We start from the raw sequence: 18962 nt of genomic DNA on the forward strand, positions 1-18962 counted from the left end.
CTCCACCCTCCAATCTTTCTCTCTATCTGTAAACAGATAGCATGGGAAGTGAAAAGGAGGGGAGTATGAAAGGAACCTTCTTAAAGAAAAAACAAGTTTCACAAGAGAAAATATTAGCCTTGGCACGAGATTGCATCGAAGGGAACCTATAATTAGAATTAATAACAGGTAATTGCACAGTCAGTCATGAATCTACGCCCGATTGCTGGATGATTGGACAGGAATTTCAACTGGGACAGTCTGACTTTATTTCCTAATTTATTGCGAATGTTGGAACATTCTGTAATTACAGCGAAATTAATCAGCATCAGATTGATGGGGCACCAGGATAGAAATATCCAGGGATTTTATTTTACTTCCCTTGCCTCCCAAAGGCAGTGAATGAGTTATGCACCCGATGACCACCATCTCAAACTGGCTGTTCCCGACAGTGGGGAGGAGTCTCGACAACCAGTATCTGCAGTGCAATCAGGCTCGAGCCGATCATAAATAATGCAGCTCCAATCAGATATCAAAATTGGCACTCTCACGCCGACAGGCACTCGACAGATGGAGAGAAATGGAAACACATGGGAAGATGGAGCTTTACTCTGTATCGAACCCTGTTTTTTAAAAATGTATTTTATGTCGAGGGGGCCTTTATTAATAACATTATTAAAACAGAAATAAAACAAAACTCAAATTAACATGCCATTCTCGGTGTCAACGATGCACTCCAGTCCCTGCGGTGCCCACTGGTCGCGGAAGGCCTCAAGCGTGCCGACAGACACCACATGCTCCTTCTCCAGGGACACCCAGGCGCAAACGCAGCAGGAAGAGGGCAGGCAATCAGAGCAGACGTACCCTCCGCACACCCCCCCCCCACCCCCGACGGCCCGCAGCCTGGACCTGTGAATTGCCACCTTGGCCAGGCCCAGGAGCAGACAGACGAGGAGGTCCTCCTCCCGGCCCACGCCCCTCCGCACCGGGTGCCCAAAGATCAGGAGCCTGGGGCTGAAGTGCAGCCAAAACTTGAGGAGCAGCCCCTTTAGAGACTCAAAGAGGGGCTGCAACCTCACACACTCCACATATACATGGAACAAGGACTCGTCCAGGTCGCAGAAATTACAGGCGGCCTGAAAGTCCGTAAATGTCTGTTGCACGGGACTGCCCTGTGCAGCACCCTCCACCCCAAGTAAAGGGGGAAGACTCCCGCGTAGAGACACCTCCCCTTGCCACCAGATGGCAATACGGATCACCACGGCGTGTCCGGACGGCAGAGGAGGGCAAAGAAGTGGAGAGTGTGCGGGATCAGTCCGTACAGGAAACCCCTCCGCGCTGTGTGGAATGGCACGGAGGGCATTTCCAAGAGGCAGCTCACGTTGCGTGGCTCTGCATTCCCGAGCCCCCTCGCCACCCAAAGTGAGGGGTGCCCTGGGGGCTTCGGCTACTCCGCTGCCTGTCAGTCCTTCCCCAGAGCCGGCCGCCCGAACAGCCGAGGCGCGCTCAACCGCCGGTGGGGGAGGGCCCTGACTGGAGGCGACCATGTTTCAGACTCGGAACAGATCCCGGTAAAAGACAGGCAACTCCCTCAGAGAGGCGCAGCTAACATTCTCCACCGGGAGCTGCGTGTCGTCTTGAAGGCAGTGCCCCTGGCGGAAAAAATACGTCGCCAGCGCACACCATCTGGGAGGACACTCGACGTACAGGTAGCTCTGCACAGTCCGAAGGCGGAGAGTCGCAGCCTGGGTGCGGACGCACACCAGCGACTGACCGCCCTCCTCGATCGGGAGACTCAGGACTGTGGCAGAGACCCAATGTTTCCTCTTGCCCCAGTAGAAATCGACGAGTTTCTTCTGGATCTTGGTGGCAAATACAGGGGGCGGGGCCAAAGTGAGCAACCGGTACCACAACATGGAGGCCACCAGTTGGATTATGACCAACGCTCGGCCCCTGTAGGAAAGCACTCGGAGCAGTCCTGTCCAGCGCCCCAGCCGAGCGGTGACTTTCGCCTCCAACTCCTGCCAGTTTGCCGGCCAGGCTTCCTCAGCGGGGCTAAGGTGGACTCCCAGATAGAGGAGGTGCATGGTGCTCCACGCAAAAGGTGTCATCTCCTCCGGCAGGGAGTCCACCCGCCACTGACTCACCAGGAGTCCGGAACATTTCTCCCAACTGATCCTTGCGGAGGACGCGGCAGAAAAGATCTGCTTGCAGTCGCGCATCCTCCACAAATCAACGGGATCTGTGATTGCGAGGAGCACATCATTGGCGTAAGCCGAGAGGACGACCCGCATGGCCGGCTCGCACAGAGCCAATCCCGTCAACCTCCTGCGAAGCAGGCACAGGAACGGCTCCACGCAGACGGTGTATAATTGGCTGGACATGGGGCACCCCTGACGCACTCCTCTCCCAAAGAGAAGGGGCGCCGTCAAGGACCCGTTAAATTTAACCAGACACTCTGCAGCGGCGTATAAAAGTCATACCTGGGCCACAAAATGTGGCCCGAGTCCGAATACACGCAGAGTCCCGAAAAGGTATTCGTGATCCACACTGTCTAATGCCTTCTCCTGATCGAGGGAGAGAAAGGCGACCGACTGACCAGTCCTCTGGGAAAGATGGATCAGGTCCCGGACCAGGTGGATGTTGTCCTGGATGGACCGGCCCGGGACCGTGTAGGACTGGTCGGGGTGGATCATGTGGGCCAGCACGGAGCCCAGGCGGGTAGACATAACCCGGGCAAAGATCTTATAATCCGTGCTGAGGAGGGAGACCGGACGCCAGTTCTTAAGCAAGCGGAGATCGCCCCTCTTCGGCAGCAGGACGATTACTGCCCTGTGCCATGAGTGAGGAATCTCCCCGGTTGCCAGGCTTTCCCCCAGGATGTCCCAGAACACCTTGAGGAACTCCTCGGTCAGCCCGTCCAGCCACAGGGTTTTGCCCCTCGAGAGCTGTAGGAGGGCGCCGCTCAGCTCTGCCAACGTGAGTGGAGCCTCCAATCCTTTGGCGCCCTCCGAGCTGACCTTCGCAGGTGTTCCCACAAAACTCTGCGCTCGTCCTCACTGGACAGATCCAGAGAAAACTCTGCTCACTGTAATAGGTATGGACCAGGAGGCCCATTCCTTCTGGATCTGTGATGGAGGATCCTGAGCTGCTTACGGACCCCCCTTCATTTTTCCAGGGAGTAGAAGAAGGGTGAGGCGCGGTCCAAATCTTCCAGGATCTGGATCCTTGGCCACACGTACGCGCCTCAGGACCCTATGAGCTGCAGATCCCTCAGCGCGCCCTTATTCTCTTTGTACACCTGCCACAGGGCTGGTTCCGCGACGGCATGACTGAGGTGGGACTCCAAGTCAAGCACCTCCCTCTCTCGGCACCCGATCTCGGCTTCCTGCCTCTTGGTCGACCCCTTCGCGTACTGCTGACATAAGACGCGGATGTGAGTCGGGTTGGAGATTCCGCCAGACGTCCACCAAGTTAAGGGAGCTGATCAGTCCCCTCAACTTCTCCACCGACGCTTGGCCGCGCTGGGGACCGGAGCGATCCCCCACCTCGAGGGTACAATTAAAATTCCCCCGAGGTTGATGCACTTGCCGCTATCGATGGAGCTCAAGAGAGCGGACACTTCTTCAAAGAAGGGCGCTTGCAACGCTACCCAGGTGAACGGCGAGGTGGAGCAAGCGGCCCAGCACAAGCTCCGTGACCAAGATCTCCGGCTGAAAAGTCGAGGCCAACAAGATAGGAGCCCCCTGGAAATAGAGGTGAGGTGACTCATGTAGACCCCAACCTGCCACTCCAGGAGCCAGGTGGCTTTGTCTCCCGGAACGGTGTGGGTTCCCTGCAGAAAGCTCACTGCATATCTCCCTTCCCTGAGGACTGAGAGATTGCTGCCGTTGATGACGAGGCTGGCTATGATTATCTTCATGTCAAAAGTACTTAGAAACCGTCACCAACACCTCACTGTGAGGAGGGAGCGGAAGTGCACCTGGTCTTCCAGTCCCCCAGCAACCCATTGAGGAACACTTCAAATTGGCGCCTCTCAACCAGTTTGACGCCCGCGCCCCTTCCCGGCTCTCGAGGGTGGCACGGACGGACTGGGTGATCGTCGCCAGATTCGACCATCAGCTGAACTTTACTGCGGCAACCTCTGCATGCCGAGAGGAAGTCCCAGAGCTCCGTCTTGGGGATGAGAGGAGACTCGGTGGGAGGCAAGAGCGAGTTCACCGCCTCACTGGCGATGGATTCAAGGTCATGCACCACGCCCCATATTGGGTCCCCATCCTTCTCCAGGTTGTCACCGCCAGCAGCCAACACACCCACCACACAGCGTAGGGTGGGCATCCCAGCTGCACCAGCCGGTCCCACCTCTGTCACAATCCCACCCCCAGGATCAATGGCGGAGGAGTCCTCTCTGGGTTCTCTTGTGGAACTGGAGCCTATGGGCGGCAGCAGTTCAGGACCCCCCCCTTGCCAATGAGCGGCCCAGGGGAGATGGAAGCTCCCGACTCCGGGAACCCAGCCAGAGCCAAGACCAGAGGCAGAGAGAGTAGGCCAGCTCCTGCCCCGCCAGCGCCCACAGACCCAGCAGACGGTGCAGCATTTTCACCCATAACTGGGTTGGGTACATCCTGGTCGGGAGTGGATTTTGGCTGGGAGGGCCGACGCTTGGGGCCACGCCCTCCCCTCCACTCAGGGCACCCTACCCAGTGGTAAAATGGGAGGCTCCTTCAGGAGTGTCCCCAGACTTCCCCACCACAAGCAGCGCTCCACTTGTTCGCCCAGGAGGGGCTACATGTACAGGGGTCTCCCCATCCCCTCTATCCTGAGGGGTAGGGAGCTCTGGCCCAGGCCTTACAGGCCTTGATGGTGGTAGTGGCAGGGGGAACCTGGGGACCCAAATCAGGAGACAGCTCCCCTCCAACAGATGGGCCCTGCACCTCAGGGCCCTGTGTTACATCCGTGGAGGGGTACTGTCTCCCCTTTTACCCACCAGGGCATGGAGGCTGAGACACCTCCATGTCATCAGAGGCCTCTGCCTCCTTTTGCTCAGTTGCTTTTGCTCGGGTTGTACCACAATATCCAGGGGACGCGCCTCTTGGTGTTTCTTTTTCCTCCGCGCCTTCCTTCCACTCGGACATGCACCCCGCCCTCCCCGCCGGAGGCCGTGAAAACCACAGCATCTGGAACCAACCGAGCGGTGTCTGTTGAGGTGAAGGGGGTAGTGGGAGGAGGTGCAGCAATGCCACCCTGGGCCGCCGAGTTGGAGTTGGCGGCCGGGAGGTTGGGGCAGTTCTTTCGAATATGCCCCACCCCCTTGCAGGCATGGCACCGCGCCCCGTCAGAGGTCCAGAAGACACGGTAGGCCGTCCCTGGAGCTGAACAGAAAAATGGCTGTGATCTCCTCCCGCGCCAGTTGCATGAATAGCTGGCGGCAGTGGGGGTAGACATGTCGGAGGCTGTTCTCCCGAGCGGGACTGGGGTGATAACCGACCTCACCTCCCCCAGATGGTGCAGGTGGGGGAGGAGGAGCCTATCGGAAATAAAGGGCTGGACGTTCAACAGAATCACATGCTGTGCAATGGCCTCCAAAGGGTCCACTGACAGGAATGCCCCACCCACAGTGAGCCCCCTGCTCAGGGCCAGGGCAGCCATCCACTCGGTCTTCAGGAAAAACACTGCCTTACAGTACATCTTTGAGGCTGCGACAATGGCAGAGGGGATACAGGGGTGGCTGCGGCAGCTGCAGCATAGGAAGGCCCCGCCACCGGACAGGTATGTGACGCCATGGGTTAGAAGAGTCACACCCACCATTGAATAAAAGAGTTTGAGAGAGAGAAAAAAAATAACATTGTCCCACAAATACTTTGCTGGGGTGTTATCACAGGGGTGAGGGGCTGAAGGAGAGGAAGGTCAGGAGGAATCAGTGTCTTTGTCGATCTTATTTCAAGGCAGTTCTTTCGCTGGTCTTCCAGTTGGTGGTGGGGGAGAGCGGGGGGGGGACGATGTCTACACTGGGGACAGCTGTAAGCTGCCCAGGCACACTCTGCTTCTGGTGTTGAGGGAAAACAGTAAAGAGAAGTCTCTTCACCTGGGCAGCTCCAGCTATCCCAGGCTAGGTCCTTGGGGTGGAGAGGGATCACTTATTCAATACTGTTAAACACAGGAGCTCCCTCATGAACCAAAACAGCCCCACCCAAGGTGTTCAGGTCTCTTCTTTCCCCCTTCCCACAACAATCAATGAAAGGGCTTCAAAAAGCCAAATTCACAAGAGCTGTCAGTTCTTCTGGCCTCCTGTTTTCCTCTTTTGTATTCAGGGATAGATGGAAAAACCCTCCTTAAATTCTCAGTCTTCCTCTTGCAGCAGTCACACAGCCTCCAACTCTCGGTCCACAATCAGCTGAGACTCGTTGTGCACCCAGCAGTCAGTAGTCCCAATTAGGCAGCAGCCAGCCCTGTGCTGTACCTGCACTGGGAGTGTTTGATGGGGACAGTGTAGAAGGGGCTTTACTCTGTATCTAACCCCGTTTTTTTTTCTTTTTTTTCCCGAGCCAATCCCAGTGCTGTACCTGTCCTGGGAGTGTTTGATGGGGACAGTGTAGAGGGAGCTTTACTCTGTATCTAACCCCCGTGCTGTACCTGTCCTGGGAGTGTTTGAAGGGGACAGTGTAGAGGGAGCTTTACTCTATCTAACCTCCGTGCTGTACCTGTCCTGGCAGTGTTTGATGGGGACAGTGTAGAGGGAGCTTTACTCTGTATCTAACCCCGTGCTGTACCTGTCCTGGGAGTGTTTGATGGGACAGTGTACAGAGAGCTTTACTCTGTATCTAACCCCCTTTTTTTTTTATCTAACCCTGTGCTGTACCTGTCCTGGGAGTGATTGATGGGGACAGTGTAGAGGGAGCTTTACTCTGGATCTAACCCCCGTGCTGTACCTGTCCTGGGAGTGTTTGATGGGGACAGTCTAGAGGGAGCTTTACTCTATCATTCCCATGCTGTACCAGCCCCGGATATGCCTGATTCTGAATAAGTACAAAATTCCTAAAAATCTAATGGGAAGGATGGATTTGAATCTCTGCCACTTTCTGAAGGGGGTTGGAGAGAAGTGGAAGGGCCCAGATCTGTTCTATTGGCCGATCCCGGGTGCTAAAACCAGGCCCAGTAACATGATAGAGTGTGCTGGTGGCAACTTGATGTCCACAGAACTGTACCCCAGTAAATGTCAGCATCTCGTGAGGGCAAGCAGGAATTGGAAAATAACTCACAGCTCTCTTCCAAAAGTTGTTAATGTCCCAGAGTTTCCATTGCTCATAAAATCCAAGACATAAAAGCTCAGGAACTATTCGAAATATTTTATACTGTGCAGAAAGGAAGCCTGACAAGGGAATGCAGGAAGGGATGGAACTGCACAGGAAACAGGTGAGTGGCTCAAAGCTGGATGCAAAGAAGCCAGGGGACACAATCCTGGCTTGCGGGGATGGAGTTTGTGCCAGCTTGCCAGGAACTGCCCTGTTTTGTGCCATGTCTCAGTGGGTGGATGCATTTCCCAAACTGCACAGACCTGCCAATATTCAATGTCCTGTAAACAATCAGAGGAACAATTTAATATGGCAGAAGTGGGCACTGCAGTGTCCCTGGGCTACCTCAGCGAGCACATGCAGTGTGTGGACATCATCCGTGACTCAGTGGGTATCTCTCTCTTGCCACTGTGTCAGAGTTCCTAGTTTCAGGTTCCACTCCAGACACTCCAGCTCATAATTCAGGCTGACACTCCGAGTTCCAGCAATTGAGGGAGTGCCGCACTGTCAGAGGTGCCGTCTTTTGGGCTCAGACATTAAACCAAGGCCCTGTCTGCCCTTTCAGGTGGATGTAAACAATCTATGCACTAAATCTAAATGCACTATTTTGAATTAGATCAGGGAAGTTTTCCCCGGTGTCCTCACCAATATGTGCCCCAAACCAACATCACTTAAAGCAGATTATCTGCTCATTATCACATTGCGATTTGTGGGAGCTTGTTGTGCGCAAATTAGCAGCCGTGTTTCCTACATTACAACAGTGACTACATTTCAAAAGAAGTGCTTCATTGGCTGTGAAGTGCTTTGGGACTGCCTGAGGTCACATAAGGTGCGATAGAAATGCAGCCTCTTTGCGTAGGTATTTGGGAGCGGGGTTTGGGAGGTTGAAAATCAGACAATCTTTCTGCTGCCAGTTGCTATCTGTGGCCACGTGTGGTCAGTGAGTGTATGTGAGAAGATTGGACTTACCTGTGATGCCCCATGCAGTTGAACAGCTTGATAAGCTTGACAACAGGACTCATGCACAAGGAGAGCCAATCAGGAGTAGTGAAGGGAGCAACCTGCGGAATCAAACCCCAGTCAGTGCATTCAGCAGAGGGTTAAATAAATAAATCAAACTACTGAGAGAATTAAACGTCTGGATCCTAATATCCTCACACTTGTTCTCAAACACCTCCATGCCCCCTCCTGCAACTCTGTAACCTCCTCTATCCCCACAACCCCTCCGAGATCTCTGCACGCCTCTGTCCTCTTGAGCATTCCCCGATTCCCATCGCTCCACCATTGGCGACCGTGCCTTCAGCTGCCTGGGCCCTAAGCTCTGGAATTCCCTCCCTAAACCTCTCCGCCTCTCTCTCTCTCTCCTCCTTTAAAACACTCATTAAAACCGACCTCTTTCACCAAGCTTTTGGTCAGCTGTCCTAATATCTCCTTAAGTGGCTCGGGGTCAAATTTTGTTTGCTGAAACTCTGGTGAAAAGCCTTGGGATCTTTTACTACTTTGAAAATGCGACATAAAATCTAAGTTTGTTGAAGACATTTTAAGCGGAACCAACGTTTTTCACGTGTGTTTTCAAAGATCAACTGCCTTGTGATGTTTCTGGTGGATCTGTAACGAGGGGGACGCGGAGGCAATAAATTTAAATTAATACTCAATTTGATTTGTTAAATCCTGTATTAAATGGGCTGTGATTCAACTCGTTCAGTCCAGTAAACAGGAAACTGTCTGCCAACAAGCCTCCTATTTTCCATTATTGTTATGTGAGCCTCCTCGCTTTTGAAAGTATAATAAAAGTCCAAAAGCATTAAAGCTGGTGGTCAAAGGTCACTGACCTCTGACCTTATACAGCTTACTGAGAACAGAAGAAAGCACATACAGGATAAACATGGGGGGTGGGGGGGTGTGTGGAGAGAGACAGACAGACAGAGACACAGATAGAGGTAACAGAGAAAATCACAGACACAGATAGAGGAGACAGAGAGAGAAAAAAATTCAGACAGACAGAAAACAAAGAGAAAAAACAGAGAAAGAGAAATAATGAGGCAAAAACTGAGTGACAGAGAAAGAGAGACACAGAAGTGGGATAAATCGGGAAGAACAGTCAGACAGAAAAAGAGAAACAGTAAATGAGGCAGACAGAAAGATAAACAGAATAGAGAGAGAAAAGCGAATGTGTGAGAGAGAGAGAGACAGAAAGGAGGAAAGGGAAAGTGAGAAAACAATAACTGAGCGACATGAAGCAAGACACAGATAGTGAGAGATGGCGAAATGTTAGAGACAGTGAAAGTCAGACAGGGAAAGAGATAGAGGGGAAAAAGAATGAGCACGTGCATGAGAGAGACAAACAGACAGACATAATGAGAGATGCACACAGATCAAGGTATGCAATTTCAACTAAAATTCATGACAGAGAAACTAAATGTAGCTGTGGCGAAGAGGAAGGGGAAGGGCCACCCCCCTCCCCCCCAACATCACCTATCAGCCAACAGGAATTTTTCAGCAGGGGTCAATGGACAGAGATCAGGAACAGGAACCCTGGCTGATTTCCCCCTCTCTCTGACCCAGGGGTCAGTGAACAGTGATCAGGAACCCTGGCTGATTTCCCCCTCTCTCTGACCCAGAGGTTACTGGACAGTGATCAGGAGCAGGAACCCTGGCTGATTTCCCCCTCTCTCTGACCCAGGGGTCAGTGAACAGTGATCAGGAACCCTGGCTGATTTCCCCCTCTCTCTAACCCAGAGGTTACTGGACAGTGATCAGGAGCAGGAACCCTGGCTGATTTCCCCCTCTCTCTGACCCAGGGGTCAGTGAACAGTGATCAGGAACCCTGGCTGATTTCCCCCTCTCTCTAACCCAGGGGTCAGTGAACAGTGATCAGGAACCCTGGCTGATTTCCCCCTCTCTCTGACCCAGAGGTTACTGGACAGTGATCAGGAGCAGGAACCCTGGCTGATTTCCCCCTCTCTCTGACCCAGGGGTCAGTGAACAGTGATCAGGAACCCTGGCTGATTTCCCCCTCTCTCTAACCCAGAGGTTACTGGACAGTGATCAGGAGCAGGAACCCTGGCTGATTTCCCCCTCTCTCTGACCCAGGGGTCAGTGAACAGTGATCAGGAACCCTGGCTGATTTCCCCCTCTCTCTGACCCAGGGGTCAGTGAACAGTGATCAGGAACCCTGGTTGATTTCCCCCTCTCTCTAACCCAGGGGTTACTGGACAGTGATCAGGAGCAGGAACCCTGGCTGATTTCCCCCTCTCTCTGACCCAGGGGTCAGTGAACAGTGATCAGGAACCCTGGTTGATTTCCCCCTCTCTCTAACCCAGGGGTCAATGGACAGTGATTAGGAGCAGTAATCCTGGCTCATTTCCCCATCCTGGTCCTGAGGCTAACTGTGATATCCTTTTTGCCTCTAGCAGCTAACTCAGCATTGATCACATCTGGTAATCTCTTGGTCCTTCAGTACTTCACCAGGCACTAACAATTAGCTGGTGAGACAGCACTGGGACAAGTTGCGGTTCTCCATTAATGAGCCTCCTGACTGCAGGCCTTCAAGAGGGAGCCAGAAAGGATACTGTCAGCAGATATTATTGGGATATGTTGCGCCGTATCCTAGCTCACACCTGCTACTGTGCTCACTGATCTATGTGAGGAGCTTTGGGTGGACACCAGGAGAGGGCAAGATAGGGCTTCACATGGTCAAATAGCCGGCTGAGACAGGGCCACATGGATTAAGAACCAGAGTGTGCCTGGTGCTCGTGCACTCTCCAACAAGAGAGAATCTAACCATCTCCCCTTGACATTCAATGGCATTACCATCGCTGAATCCCCCACCATCAACATCCTAGGGGTTACCATTGACCAGAAACTGAACTGGAGTAGCCACATAAATACAGTGGTTACAAGAGCAGGTCAGAGGCTAGGAATCCTGCGGCGAGTAACTCACCTCCTGACTCCCCAAAGCCTGTCCACCATCTACAAGACACAAGTCAGGAGTGTGATGGAATACTCTCCACTTGCCTGGATGGGTGCAGCTCCAACAACACTCAAGAAGCTCGACACCATCCAGAACAAAGCAGCCCGCTTGATTGGCACCCCGTCTACAAACATTCACTCCCTCCATCGCCGACGCACAGTGGCAGCAGTGTGTACCATCTACAAGATGCACTGCAGCAACTCACCATGCCTCGTTTGACAGCACCTTCCAAACCCACGACCTCTACCAACTAGAAGGACAAGGGCAGCAAATGCATGGAAACACCACCACCTGCAAGTTCCCCTCCAAGTCACACACCATCCTGACTTGGAACGATATCACTGGGTCAAAATCCTGGAATTCCCTTCCTAACAGCACTGTGGGTGTCCCTACCTCACAGAGACTGCAGCTCACCACCACCTTCTCAAGGGTAATTAGGGATGGGCAATAAATTCTGGCCTGGCCAGCAACTCCCACATCCCATGAATAAATTAAAAAAAACAGCAGCACGTCAACGCTGAGGTGGCAGATGTGGCTCAGTGGGTAGCACGTCATAGATCAATCCCCACTCCAGAGACTGGATCTCCAAATCCAGGCCGACACTCCCAGTGAGTGTACTGAGGGAGCGCCGCACAGTCGGAGGGTCAGTACTGAGGGAGCGCCGCACAGTCGGAGGGTCAGCACTGAGGGAGCGCCGCACAGTCGGAGGGTCAGTACTGAGGGAGCGCCGCACAGTCGGAGGGTCAGTACTGAGGGAGCGCCGCACAGTCGGAGGGTCAGCACTGAGGGAGCGCCGCACAGTCGGAGGGTCAGCACTGAGGGAGCGCCGCACTGTCGGAGGGGCAGCACTGAGGGAGCGCCGCACTGTCGGAGGGGCAGCACTGAGGGAGCGCCGCACAGTCGGAGGGTCAGTACTGAGGGAGCGCCGCACAGTCGGAGGGTCAGCACTGAGGGAGCGCCGCACAGTCGGAGGGTCAGCACTGAGGGAGCGCCGCACAGTCGGAGGGTCAGCACTGAGGGAGCGCCGCACAGTCGGAGGGTCAGCACTGAGGGAGCGCCGCACTGTCGGAGGGGCAGCACTGAGGGAGCGCCGCACAGTCGGAGGGGCAGCACTGAGGGAGCGCCGCACAGTCGGAGGGTCAGCACTGAGGGAGCGCCGCACAGTCGGAGGGTCAGCACTGAGGGAGCGCCGCACAGTCGGAGGGGCAGCACTGAGGGAGCGCCGCACTGTCGGAGGGGCAGCACTGAGGGAGCGCCGCACTGTCGGAGGGGCAGCACTGAGGGAGCGCCGCACTGTCGGAGGGGCAGCACTGAGGGAGTGCCACACTGAGCGAGTGCCGCACTGTCGGAGGGGCAGCACTGAGTGAGTGCCGCACTGTCGGAGGGGCAATACTGAGGGAGCTCCGCACTGTCGAAGGGGCAGCACTGAGGGAGCGCCGCACTGTCGTAGGGTCAGAACTGAGGGAGTGCCGCACTGTCGGAGGATCGGTACTGAGGGAGTGATGCACTGTCGGAGGGGCAGTACTGAGGGAGTGCCACACGGTCGGAGGGGCAGTACTGAGGGAGCTCCGCATTGTCGGAGGTGCTGTCTTTTTGGATGAGATGTTATACCGAGATCCTGTCTGCCCCTCTCAGCTGAGAGTGTCCAGGCCCACGATTTCGAACAGCAGGGGAGTTCTCCCCGGTGTCTTGGGTCGACATTTATCCCTCAACCAACGTCGCTAAAGTTACAGGTTATCTGGTCATTGCTTTGCGGGATCTTGCTTTGCACAAATTTACTGCCATGTTTCCTTATATTACGACAATGACTACCCTTCAAAAGACTTCTTTATTGGCGTTAAAACACTTTCGCATGTCTCGAGGTCGTGAAAAGTGCTGTATAAATGCAAGAATTTCTTTCAAGACAAGAGGAGAGATAAACAGGTTAGGAGAAAGCGGGGGTGCGGAATCTGCCCTGTGATCACAGCATCTCCAGTGATGTTATGATTCCAAGACTGACAAGAGCTGGATGAAAATACTGATGCGGATGACTCATTTTTTTTTTGTTCAGGAAAGATGCCTTGACCAAATATGGCAACACAGCAGCCATACAGGATCCACATCAAATAGCAACAACTAACGATAAGATAGAGACAGTGGCTCGCAGGAACCCGGCACGAGTCCAGATCGCTCAGCCCTTCCAGCAGCAGCTGCTTCAACAGCACATATCATTCCCCGGCAAAGGAGTGGTGCACTCTAATTTCTGTTTTGCCTTCTCCACTATTTCTCCGTTTGCAGTACCCTGGCACCACGTCAGCTCGCCCCAAGTGACCATTCTCCATGTGCTAGCCTCAGTGTCGCCAGGCTGATAGACTGTGGCGGGCCTCACTTTCCTGTGCAGATACATACACAAACTCTCCAGCAGGGTAAGCAGGGTGGGGAAGAGGTGTCGCAGGCAACCCTGGACCATTTTTCCAGCCCGAGAGTGTTGAAGCCAATTCTAGTGTCTCACCTGCTGGTTAAAAAGATTGGCTAAACCAGGAAATCGGCATCGGGATTTTCCTCTCCAATACAAGCTAGAATATTTTCTTCATGGAATTAATGGAGAATTGGACGGGGGGGGGGCACGATTACTTACTTTTCCCTTTGCAGGTTTTGTCCCTGAGTGGGATGGGTGAAGGGGGGGGGGGGGGGGGGGGTGGGGGAGAAATAACTTGCATTGATATACTGTCCTTAACACAGTAAAACATCCCGAGCTGCTTCACAGGGGAGGGTAATCAAGCAAGATTTAACACCAAGCTACATAAGGAGACAGGTGACTCAAAGCTGGGTCAAAGATGCAGGTTTTAAAGGAGTGTCTTAAAGGAGGAGAGAGAGGCGGAGAGGTTCAGGGAAGGAATTCCAGAGCTTAGGGCCCCAGACATCTGAAGGCACGGCCACCAATGGTGGAACGATGGAAATCAAGACCAGAAGTGAAGGAACACAGAGATGTGAGGCTTTTCGGGCTATAGGTTACAGAGATAGGGATGAGTGAAGGCCACAGAGGGATATGAAAACAAGGTTGTGAATTTTAAAAATCGAGGGGTTGCTGGATTGGGAGCCAATGTCAGCCAGCGAGCACAGGGGGGTGATGGATAAATGGGACTTGGCGCGAGTTAAGATGAGGCACTGAGTTTTGGATGAGCTGTAGTTTACAGGGAAGAGAGGCATGTGACCTTTGACACGGTTTTGTGTAGCACCCGTTTCCCACCTCCCCCCACTACACAGGAGAGCCCACAAATGCAGGGTGCGATGCTACACCCAGCCTCTTCTCCCCTCACAAGCACACTGTAGGTGCCCGGGTTGGGGGGGGAGGGGGCTCGCTGCAGAGATTAAACACACAAACTGCCATCGCAGGGTTAAAAAATTGCAAGTCACAGCCAAGATATGGGAAAGGAATTCAGCAAACAAGCCAAAACTGGAACAGATTGTGTGTAGGGAAAAAAAAAACATTTATTTCATTGTCAAGAGTGTCTGGCTCCAGATGTTTGCAATTGGAATCGGATTGGGAGGGGAGGGGAGGGGGCGGGGGAAAGGGGGACTTGACACTAATCTCAGTCACATTGACGTGTCAGATGGAATCTGAGTTAAAGGAGAGTCAATGCTCCGAGATGACAAATCTGCGAGGCACTTTGAACTATAACCTCAGAATCTCAACAAATCAGGCAACCGATGTACTGATTTATGCTTCCTGTGAACTAATTTCGTTTATCTAAGTTAAAAATCCTAAGTTAAGCTGTCTGCCATGGCTTAATGGGTAAGCACTCTTTGCCTCTGAGTCAGACGATCGTGGGTTCAAGCCTCACTCCAGAGATTTGAGCACAAAATCCAGACCAGTACACTCAGTGCCAGTACTGAGGGAGTGCTGCATTCTTGGAGCTGCCGTCTTTCAACTGTGACTCTAACCTTGAAGCTTCATCTGTCATAACAGATCCCATGGCCACCATCTTGAAGAGCAGCGGAGTTCTTCGCAGTATCCGGGGCCACTATTTATCCCTCAACCAACATCAATAAAGCAGATTATTTGGTCATTATCACACTATTGTTTGTGGGATCTTACTGTTCACAACTTGGCTGCAGTGTTTCCGACACTATAACAGTGACTAGATTTTAGAAAGTAGTTTGGGGCATCCCAAGGATGTGAAAGGCATTGTAGAAAGGGAGGTCAGTCTTTTTTCTTTCCATATTCGTGTACACATGCACTGCCTAGCTGCTGGAGGGCCCCACTAGATAGTGATCAGGAGCAGTGATTGAATTTTTCCCCTCCCTCACCTGGGGCTAATGACACCAGCTCCACTACCTCCCCCGCACCCCCCACCCCCCCCGACTGAGGTCTGCTAACTCAGGGCTCAGGCAGGCTTATCGATAGCTGGAATCTCCCTGGCATGCATGACCCTGGGTGATGCATTAACCCAGGTAGCGAGGAATTTAGCAACCCTTCAGTCCCATTCTCCTCGATTTCCCCCCCACTTCATGTCACGGTCCCGCGACAGGAGGTACAGACAAAGGGAAACATTCACAGGACAAAACACAGGCCAAATTAGTATCGAAACAGGCAAGTGCGAAGTGGTGCATTTTAGTAGGAGGAGCAAGGAGATCACATACTCCTTGGAAATAACAGTCTAAATGGGATAGAGGAGCAAAGGGATTTAGAGGTTCAAATAACGCTGATTATTAACAGCAGCGACGCAGGTTAATAAGGTCATAAGAAAGCCAATATAGCACTGGAGTTCATTCCAGAGAGCTGGAGAGCAGAGAAGTTATGTTAAACTTGTACATTAAAAAAAAAATTGCATTTACACAGCACCTCTCACCTCAGGACATCCCAAATCAATTTGCAGCCACTGGGAATTCAGGAGAGACCTCTTCACCGAGAGAGTGGTGAGAACGTGGAACTCGCTACAACAGGGAAGTGAACAGCAAAGATGCATTTCAGAGGAAGCTGAATAGACGCATGAGGGAGAAAGGAATGGAAGGATACGCTGATAGGGGGAAAGGAAGAGGGGGTGGGAGGAGGCTCGTGTGGAGAGAAAATGCTGGTATGGACCGGTTGGGCCGAATGGCTGGTTTCTGTGCTGTTAATCCTATGTAATTCTATATAAACACTAGAGCCAGGTTTGCCCCATTCCTCTGCCCTCCTCACCTGTGCTATGCACGCTCCAACATGGGACAGCTGTTAAGGTGCAATATTTGTCACGGTCATCCCTGGGGCTTTGGAGGAAAAAGAAATCAGCCAGGGTTCGTTCCTCCCTTGGTCATTATCCAGTGACCCCTGCTGGTCAGTGCAGGGCGGGATGGACCATGACTGGGATGCCTTTCACAGCCAAATTGCCTACTGGCACTGTCTGGGCTGACCCATGCAGAATCGGCACTTGTCTTAAAGTGGCATCCCCCAGCAAGGCTGATACCTTTAACCATTGTGGGGGATGGGGCCGGGAGAGAAAGGAAACAAGTGCAGGGTAATGGGGGAAAAACACAAAATAGATTTAACAATCTCAAGGTCATCAAGGCATGCTTATTGTTTGAGAGGGGCCCGATTAAAAAAAAAAAAGAACTTTAAAAGCAAAACGAGAACTGCCTCGTGCTGTTGATGCTATTGTGAGCGGAGAAAGTGAGGGTCTTGGAGTCAGAGAGGGAGAACAAGGGGGGTAAAAAGTGAGAATGGAGGAGAGGTGGAGAACTAAATTGAATTTATAACATTTATCTTGCACCTTTAACGTAATAAAATGCCCCAAAGTGCTTCACAGGAGCATTATAAAGCAAAATTTGATACCGAGCCACGTAAGGAAGTATTATGTTTATAAGGAGCATCTTACAGTACACTAACAGACCATTCAGTCTATGCCAGTGTTGCTGCTCCACATGAGCCTCCTCCCATCCTCTCTTCATCTCATCCCATCAATGTTACCTTCTATTCCTTCATCCCTCATGTGTTTATCCAGCTTCCCCTTAAATGCATCTCTGCGATTCCCCCTCAGCCACTCCCTGTGGTAGTGAGTTCCACATTCTCACCACTCTCTGGGTGAAAGATGTTTCTCCTGAATTCCCCATTGGATTTATTAGTGGCTATCTTATATTTACGTCCCCAAGTTCTGGTCTCCCCCACAAATGGAAACATTGTACTGGAGTAAATTGAAGAGTATAATGAGAGATAGGAGGGAGAGAGACGAATAAAGAGGTCAGCAGAGGCGAAGGAGAGAGAGCGAGCGTGCAGAAGTTTAGATCAACTTTTAAAATCATTGGAAGGAGTATAGAGAAGGTGACATCATTCAGAAAAAGTCAGCCAAAAGCAGGGCTAAAGCAGACAGCGAATCTCAGGTCACGGTGTTTAAAAAAAAAACCCCCAGCGTAGCCTGCCAAAGAATTCACATAACCAGGTCACTGCTGCTGGAGTTATGCACATCGCCTGTCTCTGCTCCGAGATTCTGGCACATCGAGACAACGCCAGCACTGCAGACTTCTCCACAGTCACTGGGGACAATGGCAGAATTGGCAATAAATTTCTCCTCCTTGTTCCTCATGAAATTAAATAACAAGCTTGCACTTCTCCAGTGCTTTTCATCACCGGGGGACCATCCCAAAGTGCCTTGCAGCCATTACTGTTGTAATGTAGGAAACATGGCAGCCAATTTGCACACAGCAAGATCCCACACACAGCAAGAACCAGCTCATCTGTTGGGGCAGCGACCACGAGTGCAGAACGCCTGGCTGAGTTGTTTCCCCCCCCCCCCACCCGCCCCCGCCTCTCCAGTCCAGGAGGACTAGCTCCGACTGAGGACCACCCCGTCTTACCATTGCTGCCGGCTGAGCCGAGCCGAGCCATCTCCGCACGGACTGGGGATGGAACTTCCCAATCCATGTGGTTCAGTTACACAGCAGGTGTTGGGCAACAAATGAAAAATGAAACCCGATTTAAACAATTCTAGACAAAGGCCGATTCCAATAAAGGCAGGAACGTCTTGCCAAGGAATGCACGCTTGGAATACTTCTCTCTGAAAACTGTGTATACTGGGCTCTGCCTCGCTCCCAACAAATCACAGGCCCAGTGACTCCAGACAAGTCCAGTGGAAAATACAAGCACAGCATTAATGGAAAGGAAGCAGCTTGTAAAATACCCTGTGATTGGGTGTTAAGTGAACTGCGTCTCCAGGGGTCGTTTTTATACAGAAAACAAAAAATGTTTTTAAATTAAATTAAAATGGATTGGAGAAAGAAAGATTAAAGAAAGACTTGCATGCCTACACCCCGCTTTTCTGACCTCAGAATGTCCCAAAGTGCAGCTACAGCCAATGAAGTGCTTAAAGTGTAGTCACTGTCGTAATCTAGGAAACATGGCAAGCACTTTGTGCACAGAAAGCTCCCACCAGATGAACTGTTAGTGATGTTGGCTGAGATATAAAACATTAGCCTAGACACTGGGGAGAACTCCCCCTTATCTTTCCCCAACAGTGGCAGTGAGATCTTTTATGTCTCATGTCCCCTCCGACAGCACGGTGCTCCCTCGGAGCTGCCCCTCCGACAGCACGGCACGGCCCCTCCTACAACACGGCGCTCCCTCAGCGTTGGCACTGGGTGTATCAGCCTGGATTATGTGCTCAAGTCTCTGGAATGAGGGTTGAACCCACAACCTTCTAACTCAGAGGCAAGGGTGATACCCACCGAGCCATGGCCTGACACCCAAGCTCAAGGGATACTTGCCA

The 18962-nt window shown here is 52.4% G+C and overlaps 1 protein-coding gene across 1 annotated transcript in view; it reads right to left on the reverse strand.

Annotated features, from left to right (window-relative positions):
* The window catches only part of LOC137356820 (thrombospondin type-1 domain-containing protein 4-like), a 134427-nt gene extending 126148 nt beyond the window's left edge, over positions 1-8279 (reverse strand). Inside the window, exon 1 of the mRNA XM_068022626.1 lies at positions 8241-8279. Coding sequence (XP_067878727.1) covers positions 8241-8254 — 14 coding nt within the window. The 5' untranslated portion in view covers positions 8255-8279. The remainder of the gene's footprint in view (positions 1-8240) is intronic.
* Positions 8280-18962: the final 10683 nt, after the last annotated feature.

This window comes from Heterodontus francisci, chromosome 46, assembly GCF_036365525.1.
Source record: "Heterodontus francisci isolate sHetFra1 chromosome 46, sHetFra1.hap1, whole genome shotgun sequence".
Taxonomy (NCBI): Eukaryota; Metazoa; Chordata; class Chondrichthyes; order Heterodontiformes; family Heterodontidae; genus Heterodontus; species Heterodontus francisci.